The following is a 15,378-nucleotide window of genomic DNA, read 5'->3' on the forward strand; positions in this document are numbered from 1 at the left end:
CCATCAGCACCTGGTTCCACTTCCGACTTTTTGATGGTTAATTGGAGAAAAGACTCTCATGATCTTTCCTGCCCAGGTTGGCTTGAACCTTGATCCTCAGATCTCAGTCTCCCTGAATAGCTAGGATTACAGGCATGAACCATCAGCACCTAGCTTTATTGCCCCTCTTAAGAGCTTGTAGACATGTGTGGCTGGTGGCTGCAGTATCAGACGAGTTCAGAGCAGTTGCAAAGGCAGAGAGACCAACCCAAGGGCTCCAGGGATAGAAATACCTTCAGGAGGAATGGGAAGTTCTGGAAAAGAGTTTGGGTGAGGAGAGGAAGGCCTCCTCTGGGCAGATAGCTGTCTGAGGAGAGATTCCTGGGGCCTCTCCCTCCGATACTGATACTCTCCCCAATACCAGTGAGCAATCAGCCGGGGTGGCGCCAGCCAGGGAAGGAGGAGGGACTCCTAATAGAGGAAGCACCACCACCCTCTTGGCAGATCTCAGAGTTCTGGCTATCTAGCCTATTCTCTAGGGACTCAGCGGTCTTCGTGGCCTCTTATATTCTACCAAGCATGAGAAACGGCTGCTTCCTGTTGGCCCATCCAGGCCAAGGAGCCAGCTAATGGCTGCTGGGCCACCACCTTTCCAATTAACCTCATTAGCCTCTTGCTCACCCTTCTAAGCCTGGGTCATGAGCACAAAGGAGGGTTTGTGGTGAGTGGCCTGTGAGTAACTCAGACCCAGCTATGACAGGGGTCCCCCAGCCCAGGCCTGTCCTCAGGCTAAGTTTTGACACCCGATGCTCCTCATGCTATCCCTGGAGCACCCCAGAAAGGAGTCATGAGGGAGCTAGATTGCAGAATATGGATGCCTAATTTTTGAGTGGGAAAAGGTTTGTTCATGGACGGGCCTGGCACTAGGCATGAAATAAGCTGTTGTTTGGGCAGGGGCAAAGGGGTCGGAGGGGGGGGGGCAGATCTTTATAGATGAAGATGGAAAATAGAGGATAAGGGATTGGGATGTTAAGGGTATGGACAGATCTGGATCTCATTGGGAACTCTGGTGGGGCGGGGTGGGGAGCAGAGAGGACAGGAGCAGGTGCAGGGCCCTGAGTGTGGGAAGGAAAGGTGAAATGTCCACATCTCGTCTTCTCATTGAGGGAGGGTAAGAGGATGGGGGTAGACCAGTTCTCAGGGGAGCAGGAAAGAGAGAAGCCAGGCATCTGGGTTCTGGAGTGAGAGTGGCCACCCCTGAGGGCGTGGCCCTGGGGCAGAGGACCTGGTTCCAGGTTAGGCAATGAGAAGTCAGGGGAGGTCAGCCAAGGCAGAATCTAGGGCCCTGTGGCCGTGGATCCCCCCCCCAACTCCAGCCATTTCTGGTGCTGAGTAGGCAGATACAACAGCCGATTGCTTCAGCTCCTCCTGCCACACCAACTTCCCCCAGGCACCCACCCCCTCTGCCCCTCCTCCCTCCCCTCAGTGACTCCTGCCCAGGGAATGTCCAGCCCTGGCATAAAGGCTCTGGTGTCCACGAGCTGCTGTCAGTCAGGAGGCCACACCGTCCACGATGGGTTCCTCTCGGGCACGCTGGATGGGGCGTGTGGGAGGGCACGGGATGATGGCATTGCTGCTGGCCGGTCTCCTCCTGCCAGGTAGGAGGCTGGGGGCCCTGAGGTGGGAAGGTGTGGAGGGGAAAGGCAGACCCCAGGGCAGGGGACACTGGAGGGATCCAGTGCCTGGGAGACAGTCCAGGAGAGGACTCAACAAAAGGGAAGAGCAGAGGCTCTAGAACTTGATCTTTGAGTTGGGGTGGGAGGGACTTCCCTTTACTGCCTGATCACTTCAGGCAAATGATTTAAGCTTTAATTAAAAAAAAAAAGCTCCACCCCTGAGCTACATTTTCAGGCCCTACTTAAACTTTCTGAGCCTAATAAAAGGGGGCTAATAACGTCTACCCCTAGCTCTAGTCTCTTTGTGGGTCTCAAATTAAATAATATACATGACCTGTGCTTTGGAGGTTCTAGAGGATTCCCTACAACAAACAATTGCTAGAGGATGCTGTACACCAGTGGCTTCCACCTATAATCCTAGCTACTCAGGAGCCTGAGACTGAGGATGGATATTTTATAGTAATCATAATTGCTACTGACAGGGTTATAATTACTATAGACAGGGTTCTCAACACTTTAACTATATTAGCAGTTTTGATCATTGCAAGAGTTTTATGAAGAAAGATTTGTTATTCCCATTGTACAGATGAGGACACTGAGGTTCAGAGGCAAACTGGCAGAAGCAGGACAGCCAGGATTCAAAACCTAGACTCGTTGGCTCTGTTGACCACCTGCAGAGAAGCGCGGGTACTGGGCCCAGGCAGGGTCAGTGTGCAGAGGGCCTGGTTGTTGGTGGAAAGGCTCAAGGATGAATGTGAATAATGTATCACAGTGCCTAATGCTCTATGTTTTTGGAAGCTTCTTAATAGGTTGATGATCTCAGTCTTTGTTGTCCTGCTGTGAGGAAGGCAGGACAGATCGAGCATCTCTGAACATAGAAATTAAAGCTCAGAGAAACTTAGAAACTTGCTGGGAGTGGGCAGGGGACATTTGGGTCAAAGAGCCAGTGGCAGGCTTGGGGAAGAAGAACCTGGGACTCAGAAGAGGGGGTCAGTTATGGAAAGAAGAGGGTCCAGGCTGAGGGAGGAAAAGGCAGCAGGGGTCGGATGCAGGGGAGAGACAGTGACAGACCCACACGTGTGATGGCTGGGTGGGACAGAGGGAAGCAGATAATGGTCACGTGCCTCAGGGGAAGGTTTCACGCTCCGTTCCTGAGCTGGACCAGCAAGAGCAGGGGTGGCTCAGGGTGGGGTGTCCTGTCACACTGGTACCAGCAGGTTCTGAAGCAACAGGTAAGTGCCCCCACATCCTGGCCCCCACCCAGCTTTACTGGCATAGCCACCACTGAGACAGGAAACAGGATTTCCACATGTTACCAGCGTGGACCCTTGTGAGGGAGCAGATAACTGGATGTTATCCTTCAGCTACCTCTGACACAAGGATTCCCCCCCCCCCCTTTTTTTTTTTTGTGCTGGTCCTGGGGCTTAAACTCAGAGCCTGGGCACTGTCCCTGAGCTTCTTTTGCTCAAAGCTGGAGCTCTACCACTTCTGTCACAGCTTCACTTCTGGCTTTTTTTCATAGCTTATTGGAGACAAAAAGTCTCATGAACTTTCCTGCCTTGTTTGGCTTCAAACCATGATCCTCAAATCTCAGCCTCCTGAGTAGCTGGATTATAGGCATGAGCCACTGTGGCACCTGGCACAAGGGTCTTTTGTCCAAATATCTCCCTCCTCCTCCTCCTCCTCCTCCTTTTATCTCCACATTCTGGGCCTGGGCGCTGTCCTTCAGCTCTTCACCTCAAGGCTAGCGCTCTACCACTTGAGCCCCAGCACCACTTCTGGCTTTTTTCTTTTTGCTTATGTGGTGCTGAGGAATCGAACCCAGGGCCTCATGCATGCAAGGCAAGCGCTCTACCACTGAGCCACCTTCCCAGCCCTCGGTCTTTTTTTTTTTTTTTTTTTTTTAATAATCTATTATTTGATCTCATAGTCTGACCCAGGATTTTTTTTTTTCTCTTTGAGATTTCTCCAAATCTCAGTTTCAGCCTCTCCACTCTGTTTTCTTTGAAGCCTGTTTGTTTCTGGACCTACTTGTCCCCATTTTCTAATACCTGTACCTTGCTCCTTCAATACTTCCCACTTTGGGGGGAGGGTGTCACTGTTTGATCTCCTCCCCATCAATTCCCCACTCCTGGAACAATGCAACTGCCTTTATTCTGCCATCCTAATATCTCTTGGAGACAACAGTCAATTCACCTTCCTTTTTCTACCTCCAAAGTCTCCCAGGCTTCCCTCAGGAGAAACCAGAGTAGCAGAGGACTGGCCTGGAGTTGCAAGGAAGCCACTCCCTTCTCTGGTACTGACCACCTCTTTCCTCCCTAGGGACCTTGGCTAAGAGCATTGGGCCCTTCTCAGATCCCTGCAAGGACCCCACCCGGATCACCTCTCCCAATGACCCTTGTCTCCTTGGAAAGGGTGGCTCGAAGAGTTTCAGTAGCCATGGCAGCTCCAGTAGCTTCAGTTCCAGTTCCAGTGGGTCCAGCAGTGGCATCAGCAGTGGCTCCAGTGGCTCTAGTATCTCCAGCGGTGGCTCTGGTGGCTCTAGTATCTCCAGCGGTGGCTCCGGTGGCTCCGGTGGCTCCAGTGTCATCCATGGTAGTTCTTCAGGATCTTCAGTATTTAAGCCAGGAACAGGCTATAGCCAGATCAGTTGGTCCTCTGGATCTGGCTCCAGTCTCCAAAGCTCTTCCAGCTTCTCCCAGTCTGGAGTCAGCAGAGGACGAGGCGATGGCTCCGCTCTACCCATCGACGATTCCTCCCGCTCGCCATCAGGCTCTTTCCAGTATGGAGGAGGCTCTTCCTCTTCCCAAAGCTCCAGCATGTCTAGTAGCAGTTCCCAAAGCAGCAGCAGCTCCAACCTGCGGCCTTGTAGCTCCAATGTCCCCGACTCTCCCTGCAGCGGGGGCCCTGTCGTCTCCCACTCTGGCTCCTACGTCTCCAGCTCCCACACTGTGTCAGGGGGGCAGAAGCCTGTGATAGTAGTGGTAGAGCAGCATGGCTCGGGTGGGCCTGGAGTGGTTCAAAACATGCCCTGTAGCAATGGAGGCCTGGCAGGGAAGCCCTGCCCTCCCATCTCTTCTGTCCCGCAGTCCTATGGTGGCTATGAGGTCGTAGGAGGCTCTGCTAACAGTTACCTCGTCCCAGGTATGACCTACAGTGGAGGCAAAATCTACCCAGTGGGCTACTTCACCAAAGATAACCCTGTCAAGGGCTCTCCAGGTGTCCCTGCTTTTGCAGCTGGGGCTCCTGTCTCCGAGGGCAAATACTTCTCCAGCAATCCCATCATCCCCAGCCACAGCTCTTCCAGTTCTAACGTCTACCAATCAGGCCCTTCTCCTGCCATTGTGTTCCAGCCTGTGGGCACTGGTGGCGTTCAGCCCTGTAGAATTGGCTCCACAAGCTCGAAGGGGCCCTGCTCCCCATCCAGTTCCATAGTGCACATCAGTTCTAGCAGTTCTAGCAGTTCCAGTTCGTCCTACCACCCCTGCAGTGGGATTTCTCAGGGACCTTGCTCCCCACCAGGCACTGGCCCCATCCAGGGCAGTTCCAACTCCTTGTCAGGTGGCAAAATCATCCTTCAACCCTGTGGCAGCAAGTCCAGCTCTTCTGGTCACCCTTGCATTTTGGTTTCCTCCTCAACCTTGAGTGGAGGGCCCGATGGCTCGCCTCAGCCGGATCTTTCTGCTGGAGCCAGGCCCTGTGGCCCTAGCAGCTCTGGAAGGGTCCCCTGCCGCTCCATCCGGGACATTCTGGCCCAAGTGAAGCCTTTGGGGCCCCAGCTGGCTGACCCGGAAGTTTTCCTGCCCCAGGAACAATCAGTTGGCAATCCCTAAATCAGTTTTTCATACGTGCATACGTGGGCACACATACACACAATGCATACCGTCTTCCAGCTGGGAGATATCCAAGCTCCCAGGCATTGAGTTAACTCACTTTCCCTCCTCCGTCCCAAGAGAGCTGCTCTGCTAGCTCCATTATGCCAGTGTTGCAGACTCTTGTTTCTTCTGTTTCCTAAATGGTGGACTCCAATCCCTTTCTTCATCCTCTCCCACAGCCTAGATCCCATTGAACAGCAGTGCTCTCTCAGATCACCGCCCCCCCCCCCCTTAAACTCTCCCTTTTTTTAATTTTTGTTTTTTTTTTTTTGAGATTGGCCATTGGCTAAACTCATCCATTCAAATTCTTCACTGGGAAACTTCTGAAATAATCCTAGATTTTTGATATCTGGACAAGTCATCTCTTCCCCTCCTGCTTTGCTAAATAAAGCAAAGTCCAAATGATTCCCTAAAACGAGCAACTACTATTTGCTGGCCTTCCATTGCCAATTGTTCAGTCGACTTGCTACGCCATTGGGATCTTGCTCCACATCTGCCCTCTAAGAGGATGCTCAGCTCGACGTCTGAGATCCCTATTTCCAGCCTTGCCTCTCAAGCTCTCCCTCTCAGTCCCATGTCCTGACTGCCAATTCCCTCAGTGCTCAGATCTTGCTCTGTGGAGAGACACCAGAGCATCTTCAGAAACTGGAACAGACTCCCAGCTCTCTCTGGATTCTGGACACAAGCTCAATAAACTGTGTGAACTCAATGCAGAGTTTTTGATTTCTTGGAGTCCTGGGTCTTCATTAGGCTCTAGGTAGTACTCTTCATATGCCTCTAGAGGTCCCCATGTCTCCCATTTTCACCCAGGAGTTATCTCAGTATATATATATATATATGTATATATATGTATATATATATATATATATGTATATATATATTTGTTGTTGTTGTTGCTGTTGGTCATGGGGATTGAACTTTGGGCCTGGGCGCTGTCCTTGCACTCTTCAGCTCAAGGTGAACGCTCTACCACTTGAGCCACAGCGCCACTTCTGGTTTTCCGGTGGTTTATTGGAGATAAGAGTCTCACAGACTTTCCTGCCTGGGCTGGCTTTGAATCGTGATCCTCAGATCTCAGCCTCCTGAGTAGCTATGATTACAGGCGTGAGCCATCGGTGCCCAGCTACAGTATTTTTTTTTTACTATACCATATACCTCCTTCCACAAAGAAGTAAAGCAATCAGTATTTGCTTCATTGAAAGCAGAAGCATGGTCTTCCACATCCTTCTTTCCTCTCATTGCTCCAAGAATCTATTCTCTCTGTTATCTCCCATTCACACTGGAGTCTTCCCCACCCTTAGCACAAAGTCCTCGCTATTTTCCTCCCTACCCAGGCTTCTTCTCCTCTGCCATCATCCTGTCTCACCTTCCAGATCTCATCTTCTCTGAGTCCCCAGTATCAACTTCCTGAGTTTCTTTCTGGAACACCTTGGACCTTGGAAAGGCTGGGACACTACAATCCAGGCAAAATTCCTGGTGACTGAGTCGCTGCGTTGTTCTGAAAGCTGGAGGTGGAGAAAATAAGACAGGATGAGAACCCAGTAGAGTACACCAAGCATGGTGACTCACTGGCCTACTTAACAAGCTCCCAACCCATGGCTGAACAGAACCAGCAGTGTCCTCGCCTCCTCCTTACCCTTGTTGCCTCTGCTGCGGTTAGACTGAGAGTTGCGGTTGAGATAGCTCTTGGGTGAGAGGGCAGAGCACTCCAGTGGAGATGCAGAGGTGGGGAAGGGCGAGAAAGTGATGAGGGGGGGGAGAGCCATGTGATTTTACAACTTGGAGGGAGGGCAATGTGTGTGTGTGTGTGTGTGTCTGTGTGTGTGTGTCTGTGTGTGTCTGTGTGTTTGTGTGTCTGTGTGTCTGTGTGTTCTTATAGGAAGAGACTCACCCTAAACACAAATCATCTCTCAGAGCTTCTGCAGGGCTGCAAAGGAATTCACTCCAACTCTAGGATCAACCTGTTTCTTCCTGTTGGAGTGGAGTTAAGCTGGCTAGAAATGACCTGGGACAGCTGCAAAAACTTTTGGAGTTGACTGGAGATGAAGTAGAGCTCCAAATCAGTCCTGATTCTGCCATCATTTAGAATTATCTTTGGTTCAGCATCTGGTCTCTGGACTGCGGCCACTGATAGGATTCAAGGATCTTGGGGGCTCCACAGATGGGAATTGTAGGAAGAGGTAGGATGCTAATGTGGAGACTATTCTAATCTCCGGAGAGGTTTGGGTTAAAAATGTGAATAGTTCAGGTGCCAGTGGCTCATGCTTATAATCCTAGTTACTTAAGAGACTGAGAGCTGGGGGATCATGGGTTGAAGCCAGCTAGAAAAGCCAGAGAGATTTCATCTCCAATAATCTAGCAAAATGCCAGACTAGAGGTATAACTCAAGTGGCAGAACACAGACCATTGCAAGAAAACTGAGGGGCTTGCAAGCCTGGGTATTGACACAAAAACAGCTAGGTTCCAGAAGCTTGTGCATGTAATTCTAGCTACACAGGAGGCTGTGATCTGAGACCATGGATCAAAGCCAGTTGGGAGGTAGGAGTGTGGCTAGTGGTAGAGTGCTTGCCTAGCATGCATGAAGCCGTGGGTTTGATTCCTCAATATCGCATAAACAGAAAAAGCTAGAAATGGCACTGTGGCTCTAGTGGTAGAGTGTTTGAGTAAAAGAAGCTCGGAGACAGTGTCCAGGCCCTGCGTTCAAGCCCTAGGACTAGCAAAAAAAAAAAAAAAAAAAGCAATGGTAAATGTGGCCGAAGGTATGGCTTGCCTAGCAAGCTCCAGGCCCTGAGTTCAATCTCCAGCAAGAAAATTCTCCTGCATAGTAGAATGAAACCTCTGGCCAACCTGTCTGTCCTACTTATGTGAACCATGCCTTTGTCCAGAGTATCTACACTATGTGCACTGCACACAGTTACTTGGTTGCTAAGTTACTTCCTAAGTTACTTAGGACCCTGTGTGGTTAGCAGATCCACTGTCTCATAGTGATGACTCCATTTACCTCACTCATCAGTAGATATTGTATCATCTCCCAGCATCCTACCAAGGGTTCGGTACAATAATACATGAGAGAAAGATTAGAACTACTCACATAGGTTTCATTACAGTATATTGTTATAATTGCTCTATCTTAAGTTGGTTATTGTTACTGTGCCCTATTTATTAAAACTGAGTGTAGGTAAATGGGCACATAGGAAAACATATATCTAATGTTCAGTACAATGCAGGGTTCAGGACACATATGGGATTCTTGGAAAATACCTTACTCCCCTCCATAATGTCAGGAAGGGTGAGGGGCTACTGCATTCTACTGTATTGAGGTAATTATTTTGGATTCACATGACAAACTCAGTGTTATAAAATGAAGATTACAGAAGTGGAGGTGTAGCTCAAGTGGTAGAGTACCAGTCTTTTTTTTTTTTTTTTGGGTCCGGTCATGGGGCCTGAACTCTGGGCCTGGGCGCTGTCCCTCAGCTCTTCAGCTCAAGGCTAGCGCTCTACCACTTAAGCCACAGCACCACTTCTGGCTTTTTTCTTTTTGCTTATGTGGTGCTGAGGAATCGAACCCAGGGCCTCAGGCATGCAAGGCAAGCGCTCTACCACTGAGCCACCTTCCCAGCCCATCACCCAACCCCAAGTGTTTCATTACAACAGAAAAAGGGCTGATACAAATATGTTTGAATTTTTTTTTTTTTATAAAAAAGGGGTCAAGTGCCTTTGTCACCTTCATTTCTTCTAGGAAGCGCCCATATAGATTTCCCTGTTTGCCCAAGAAAACACATTAAAACTGGACAAAAGGTGATCCCAGAACAGTAGCTTTTCTTTTTTTTTTTTTTTCTTGTCCTTCGTGGGGCTTGAACTCTGGCCTGGGCGCTGTCCCTCAGCTCTTCAGCTCAAGGCTAGCGCTCTACCTCATGAGCCACAGCACCACTTCCAGTTTTCTGCTGTTTTATTGGAAATAAGAGTCTCATGGACTTTTCCTGCTTGGGCTGGCTTTGAATTGTAATCCTCAGATCTCAGCCTCCTGAGTAGCTAGGATTACAGGCGTAAGCCACCAATGCCTGGCACCACAGTAGCCTTTTCTGAGTTACATCAATTTCTTCCAAGCAGTTTGTTTGTTTTAAGCAGGTCTTGGGGCTTGAACTCTGAGCCTGGGCACTATTCCTGAGTTTTTTCACTCAAGGCTAGTGCCCTAGCCCTTTGAGCCACAGCACCACTTATGGTTTTCTAGCGGTTAATTAGAGATAGGAGTACCACACATTTCCCTGCCCGGGCTTACTTAGAGCCACAGTCCTCAGATCTCAGCCTCCTGAGTAGCTAGGATTATAGGTATGAGCCCTGGCACTGGACTGGTTGTTATTTTTTTTTTTGGGGGGGGGGTCCGGTCGTGGGGCATGGGCACTGTCCCTCAGCTCTTCAGCTCAAGGCTAGCGCTCTACCACTTGAACCACAGCACCACTTCTGGCTTTTTTTCTTTTTTTTGCTTATGTGATGCTGAGGAATCGAACCCAGGGCCTCATGCATGCAAGGCAAGCGCTCTACCATTGAGCCACCTTTCCAGCCCCATGGTTGTTATTTTAAAATGATCGTTACTAGGTGCCTTAAGGGTAGAGATGGGAGGGTAAAATGGGGGTGGGGAATAATGGAAGGAGAGACATTGATCTAGATGCATTGTAGTGAGGCTGGGAAGGTGGCTCAGTGGTAGAGTGCTTGCCTTGTATGTATGAAGCCTTGGGTTTGATTCCTCAGCACCACATAAGCAGAAAAAGCTGGAAGTGGCACTGTGGCTCAAGTGGTAGAGCTCTAGCCTTGAGCTGAAGAGCTGAGGGACAGCGCCCAGAACCACAGTTCAGGCCCCACGACCAACAACAACAAAAAGATGTGTTGTACTTGTAACCTGAACTATGGAACTCTAACCTTTTTGTACAACTGCCTAAAAAAAAAATTAAACAATCTTCATTTTTTTTGTGTATACCATTATTAGGGCTTGAACTCATGTTCTTGCTTGGTTCTTCCCCTCAAGACTGGTACTCTAGGGGCTGGGAAGGTGGCTCAGTGGTAGAGCGCTTGCCTTGCATGCATGAGCCCCTGGGTTCGATTCCTCAGCACCACATAAGCAAAAAGAAAAAAGCCGGAAGTGGTGCTGTGGCTTAAGTGGTAGAGCGCTAGCCTTGAGCTGAAGAGCTGAGGGACAGCACCCAGGCCCAGAGTTCAGGCACCACGACCGGACCCCCGTCACCCTCCCCCCAAAAAAACCAGAGGTTTATTTAGATCACAGTTTTGGAAGTTCAAAGACAAGGTACTGGCTTTGCTCTGGTTAGGATTTCTTTGGCTGTTTCAACCCATGGCAGGTAGCATCATGGGGGAATTGAGAAGGAGAGCTCACACAGCCAGACAGAATGGCAGAAAGGCTCAGGAGATAGGCTCACTCTTTTCATTGCTAGAGACCAGCATTAACCACCCCAATGGCCTAACAACCTCCCACTAGGTCCCGCCTCTAGATTTCCCCTTGTTCCTACACTGAGGACAAAGCCTCAGCACATGAATGTATATTTGTATACACACACACACACACACACACACACACTTACACATTGGGCTTTGAACTCACTCTTACTAGACAAGTGCTCTACCACTTGAGCTATACTCTCAGCCTTCTACAGCATAGTTAAGTCCATGTGCTCACATTACCCCACTGCAACAATGATAAATTAATCGGAAAGGGCTATGCTCTCTGTCTGTCTGTTTATCTTGCATTCTATGACTACATCTGACCACCTGTGATAGGCAGAATGGTGCTCCCACCTTCAGCACCACTAAAGATGTCGCCATCCTGACCCCTGGAATTTGTGAATACTGTATGTTAGATTATACAGCAAAGGAAACTAAAGTTGTGATGGAATTAAGGTGTTAGTCACCTGAGTGTAAAATAAAGGGATTATCCTGGATTATCTGGGTGTATCCAGTATAATAATCACAGTGTGTTAAAATGTGGACCTGGGAAGCGGAAGCGGAAACCAGATGATACACTGTGGGAAGAAGCTACTACGTTGGGCTTTGAAGATGGAGGGGGGGAATCATGAGCTGAGGACCACAGGAGGCTCCGAGAGGCTGGAAAATGCGAGGAAGTCATGTCACCCCTAGAACCTCCACGATACCTTGATTTTAACCTAGAAAGACTTGTTTTGGGGCTTTGATCCCCCAAATTGTAATATAATTAAAATTCTGTTTTGAACAAGTAAGTTTGTGGAACTTTCTACAGCACCAATGAGAAATTAATACAAAGCTGTGTGCAGGTGGCTCATACCTAAAATCTTAGCTACTTAGAAGGCTGAGATCTGAGGATTGCAGTTTTTAGTCAAGTCTAGGGAGAAAGTCTATGAGACTCTTCTCTCCAATTACACACACACACACACACACACACACACACACACACAGCAGAAGCTATGGCTCAAGTGGTAGAGTACTAGTCTTGAGTGAAAAAGCTCAGGGACAGTGCCCAGGCTCTGAGTTCAAGCCCCAGTATCCAGTACTAGTATACACACACACACACACACACACACACACACACACACACGCACATTAATACAGCATCATCTCATAAAGATGAGAGATGAGAACCAGGTCTATATCTCTAGACACAGGATTTCATGTAGGAACAGACAGGCCCACTTTTGCACCACAAAACCTCCTGCAGATTGGGGTATAGATGAAGGAAATATGGAGATGCATAAGGAAGGGATGTTGAGGGAATAATCTGGATCCCAAAGAGAGAACGGAAGAACCAGGTGAAGACCCTGATAGCTCAAGGATGAAGGTCCTTGTGGGCTTGCTGGGTATAAGGACCAGGGAAGAGCAGGGCTGGCAACCAACGGTGAGCAGTGGACCAAGACGTCTGGTCATGAAGGGAGCCAGACAGGGAACCGCCCATCTTCCTCTGAGACATTCAAGTGACACCTGTTGCCACAGACCCAATCAAGAATGAGGGTGGACCGTGGAGATCTATTGTCACCACAACCACTGGCCCCACCGGTTTCTGCTGTCCCCCACCCCACTCACTGGATAAAGCAGCTGTCTTGGGGCAGAGGGAGATCCTGGAGCTGAGCAGGATGCAGGGCTGGGTGGTAAGGAGTGAGGCTCTTCTGGGCCTGCTCCTGGTCTGTCTGCATCTCCCAGGTATGGGGCTATCCTTGGCTCAGGGGCAGGAGGGCATCAGGGCTCTCTGGGAACTAGAATTAAGAGAAAGGGGAAAGTGGCCAGGTGGTGGTGGTGGTGGTGGTATACATTCATGGAGCCAGGGTATAATTTGAGTCCCCAAGACAACTGGGGCTGGAAATGTGGCTTAGTGGTAGAGTGCTTGCCTAGCATGCACAAAGCCCTGGGTTCGATTCCTCATAAACAGAAAAAGCCACAAATGGCACCTGTGGCTCAAGTGGTAGAGTGCTAGCCTTGAGCAAAAAAGAAACTCAGAGACAGTGCCCAGGACCTGAATTCAAATCCCAGAACTGGCAGAAAAAAAAAAAAGGGCATTGTAGAAAGAGCTAGGAAAGGAGGAGATGGTGCATCTGCTTTCTCTTCTCTTTCTCTCAGGTTTCTTTGCCTGGAGCATCAGTTCAAAGGAGGAGAAAGCTTCCCCTGCCTTGGGGACCGACTTGCCTCTTCTGGGACACCCTTTCTTCACCAACTCTGGACAGCCTCAGCCCAAGACAGACCCTGGATCTGATGATTTGGTGGAGGCTCCTCTGAAGCCCGATGTCCTTCCACCAGATGGTCCTCAACCTGCAGAAAGTTCTGAGGTGGAGAGGTGGCCTCCATCTTGGGGGATGCCTGCTGTGGACTACTGGGCCTCTGAGTATCCTTGGCAAATGATGGCTGCTGAAGCTGAGAATTACCTGGGGCCAGCAATGCCTGAAGGCCTGTCTTACTTTTCCAGTGGGAATGCTGTCCCTCTGGCCAGTGGTCCTTTACCTGAAGCATCCTCTGCACTCCCGGAACAGCCGTCACCCGAGGCTTCGCACCGCCAGGACCCACAGCCTCGGCGGCTGCCCCATCCCAATGTGCTGGGAGCCCAGCGCCCACCCTGGTCCCTCACCCACAGGCCTGGTTTCCCCCTGGGGGCCCTGAATCCCAGTGTGTCCTGGGGAGGAGGTCGTCCTGGGACTGGATGGGTAACAAGGCCTATGCCTTACCCTTCGGGAGCCTGGGGTATTAATAATCCGTTCCTAGGTACTAGCTGGGGGAGTATTAATCGGTACCCAGGAGGAAGCTGGGGGAGAATTAACCGGTACCCGGGAGGAAGCTGGGGGAGTATTAACCGGTACCCGGGAGGAAGCTGGGGGAGTATTAACCGGTACCCGGGAGGAAGCTGGGGGAGTATTAACCGGTACCCGGGAGGAAGCTGGGGGAGTATTAACCGGTACCCGGGAGGAAGCTGGGGGAGTATTAACCGGTACCCGGGAGGAAGCTGGGGGACTAATGGTAGATACCCAGGTACCGGCTGGGGGACTAGTCCTCTGAAGTCAGGTGTCAATAATCAATTCCCTCCCAAAGTTCTTCGTCCTTCTGGCTCTTCTGATCCTTAAAGTGTGGAATCAGAGGTGAGCAAGGAGAAACCCAAGGTTGGTAGTCATAGAAGGGAGTCGTGTCCCTCTCTGTGTGAGCTGAATTGGGTTCAGTTGGCTCATTTCCCACTTCTCTCCCAATTTCACTGCATCCTTGTTCCCCTGAGCTTGATCACCAATAAACCATAAGCAGTTCTTGAATTTGTTTCTTCTCTGTGTCTTTTATTTCCCCCTGATAGTGAGGCTTGAACTTAGGGCCTAAGTGCTGTCCCTGAGCTTTTTCACTCTACCATTTTGAGACACTTGGCCACTTCCGGTTTTCTGGTGGTTAATTGGAGGTAAGAGTCTCAGGGACTTTCCTGCCTTGCCTGGCTTCAAACCACCATCCTCAGCCTTTAGAGTAGCTAGGATTACGGGTGCCTGGCTTGTGTCTTGTTTTTGTTTTTTTGTCGGTCATGGGGCTTGAACTCTGAGCCTGGGAACTGTCCCTCAGCTCTTCAGCTCAAAGCTAGCACCCTGCCTGGTGCCAGTGGCTCATGCCTGTAATCCTAGCTACTCAGGAGGCTATCTGAGAATTACATTTCAAAGTCAGCCTGGGCAGAAAAGTCCGTGAGACTCTGATCTCCAATAAATCACTAGAAAACCGGAACTGGCACTGTAGCTCAAGTGGTAGAGCGTTCGCCTTGAGCTGAAGAGCTCAGGGAAAGCGCCCAGGCCCAGAGTTCAAGCCCCACGACTGACCAAAAAAAAAAGGCTAGCACACTACCATTTGAGCCACAGTATCACTTCCAGTTTTCTGGTGATTTATTGGAGATAAAAGTCTCATAGACTGGGCTGGAAAGGTGGCTCAGTGGTAGAGCGCTTGCCTTGCATGCCTGAGGCCCTGGGTTCGATTCCTCAGCACCACATAAGCAAAAAGAAAAAAGCTGGAAGTGGTGCTGTGGCTTAAGTGGTAGAGTGCTAGCCTTGAGCTGAAGAGCTCAGGGACAGTGCCCAGGCCCAGAGTTCAGGCCCCAGGACCAGACTCAAAAAAAAAAAAAAAAAAAAAAAAAAAATCTCATGGACTTTCCTGCCTGGGCTGGCTTTGAACTGCGATCCTCAGATCTCAGACTCCTGAGTAGCTAGAATTACAGGCATGAGTCACCGGCACCCAGCATAATGCAGTGTCTTTTGTTTCTGGGCAGAATTGAAGTATGTTTGGTCCTTTTCCATTTTCTCACCATCCTCGTGGTGGTCCAGGGTCCTCTGAAGATCCTGTCTTTTTTGGTTTGGACTGTTGTTGTTGGT

At 49.9% G+C, this 15,378-nt stretch overlaps 2 protein-coding genes across 3 annotated transcripts; both read left to right on the top strand.

Moving 5' to 3' along the window:
- The first annotated feature begins 1,552 nt into the window (after nt 1–1,552).
- Nucleotides 1,553–5,488, top strand: Cdsn (corneodesmosin). 2 transcript variants are annotated; one of them, XM_042684057.1, is made up of 3 exons: nt 1,553–1,637; nt 3,978–4,363; nt 4,439–5,488. In XM_042684057.1, exons 1-3 carry the CDS (start codon nt 1,553–1,555, stop codon nt 5,486–5,488), a joined length of 1,521 nt encoding a protein of 506 aa, XP_042539991.1. The 2 variants fall into 2 exon arrangements, with proteins under 2 accessions (XP_042539991.1, XP_042539989.1); XM_042684055.1 differs by having other exon boundaries at nt 3,978–5,488.
- Nucleotides 5,489–12,639: 7,151 nt separating this feature from the next.
- CUNH6orf15 (chromosome unknown C6orf15 homolog) lies at nt 12,640–14,292 on the top strand. The gene is made up of 2 exons (XM_042684119.1): nt 12,640–12,706; nt 13,121–14,292. The coding sequence occupies exons 1-2, from the start codon at nt 12,640–12,642 to the stop codon at nt 14,110–14,112; spliced, it is 1,059 nt and encodes a 352-aa protein (XP_042540053.1). The 3' UTR covers nt 14,113–14,292.
- Nucleotides 14,293–15,378: the final 1,086 nt, after the last annotated feature.

This window comes from Dipodomys spectabilis, unplaced genomic scaffold, assembly GCF_019054845.1.
Source record: "Dipodomys spectabilis isolate Male_0828 unplaced genomic scaffold, ASM1905484v1 ptg000085l, whole genome shotgun sequence".
Taxonomy (NCBI): domain Eukaryota; kingdom Metazoa; phylum Chordata; class Mammalia; order Rodentia; family Heteromyidae; genus Dipodomys; species Dipodomys spectabilis.

What these genes read in the sequence shown, in the direction of transcription:
- CUNH6orf15 (XM_042684119.1), top strand. Translation starts at nt 12,640, where the DNA reads ATGCAGGGCTGGGTGGTAAGGAGTGAGGCTCTTCTGGGCCTGCTCCTG. An exon ending in GGTCTGTCTGCATCTCCCAG is followed by an intron (nt 12,707 to 13,120) that starts GTATGGGGCTAT and finishes TCTTTCTCTCAG; the next exon opens with GTTTCTTTGCCTGGAGCATC.
- Cdsn (XM_042684055.1), top strand. Translation starts at nt 1,553, where the DNA reads ATGGGTTCCTCTCGGGCACGCTGGATGGGGCGTGTGGGAGGGCACGGG. An exon ending in GGCCGGTCTCCTCCTGCCAG is followed by an intron (nt 1,638 to 3,977) that starts GTAGGAGGCTGG and finishes TTTCCTCCCTAG; the next exon opens with GGACCTTGGCTAAGAGCATT.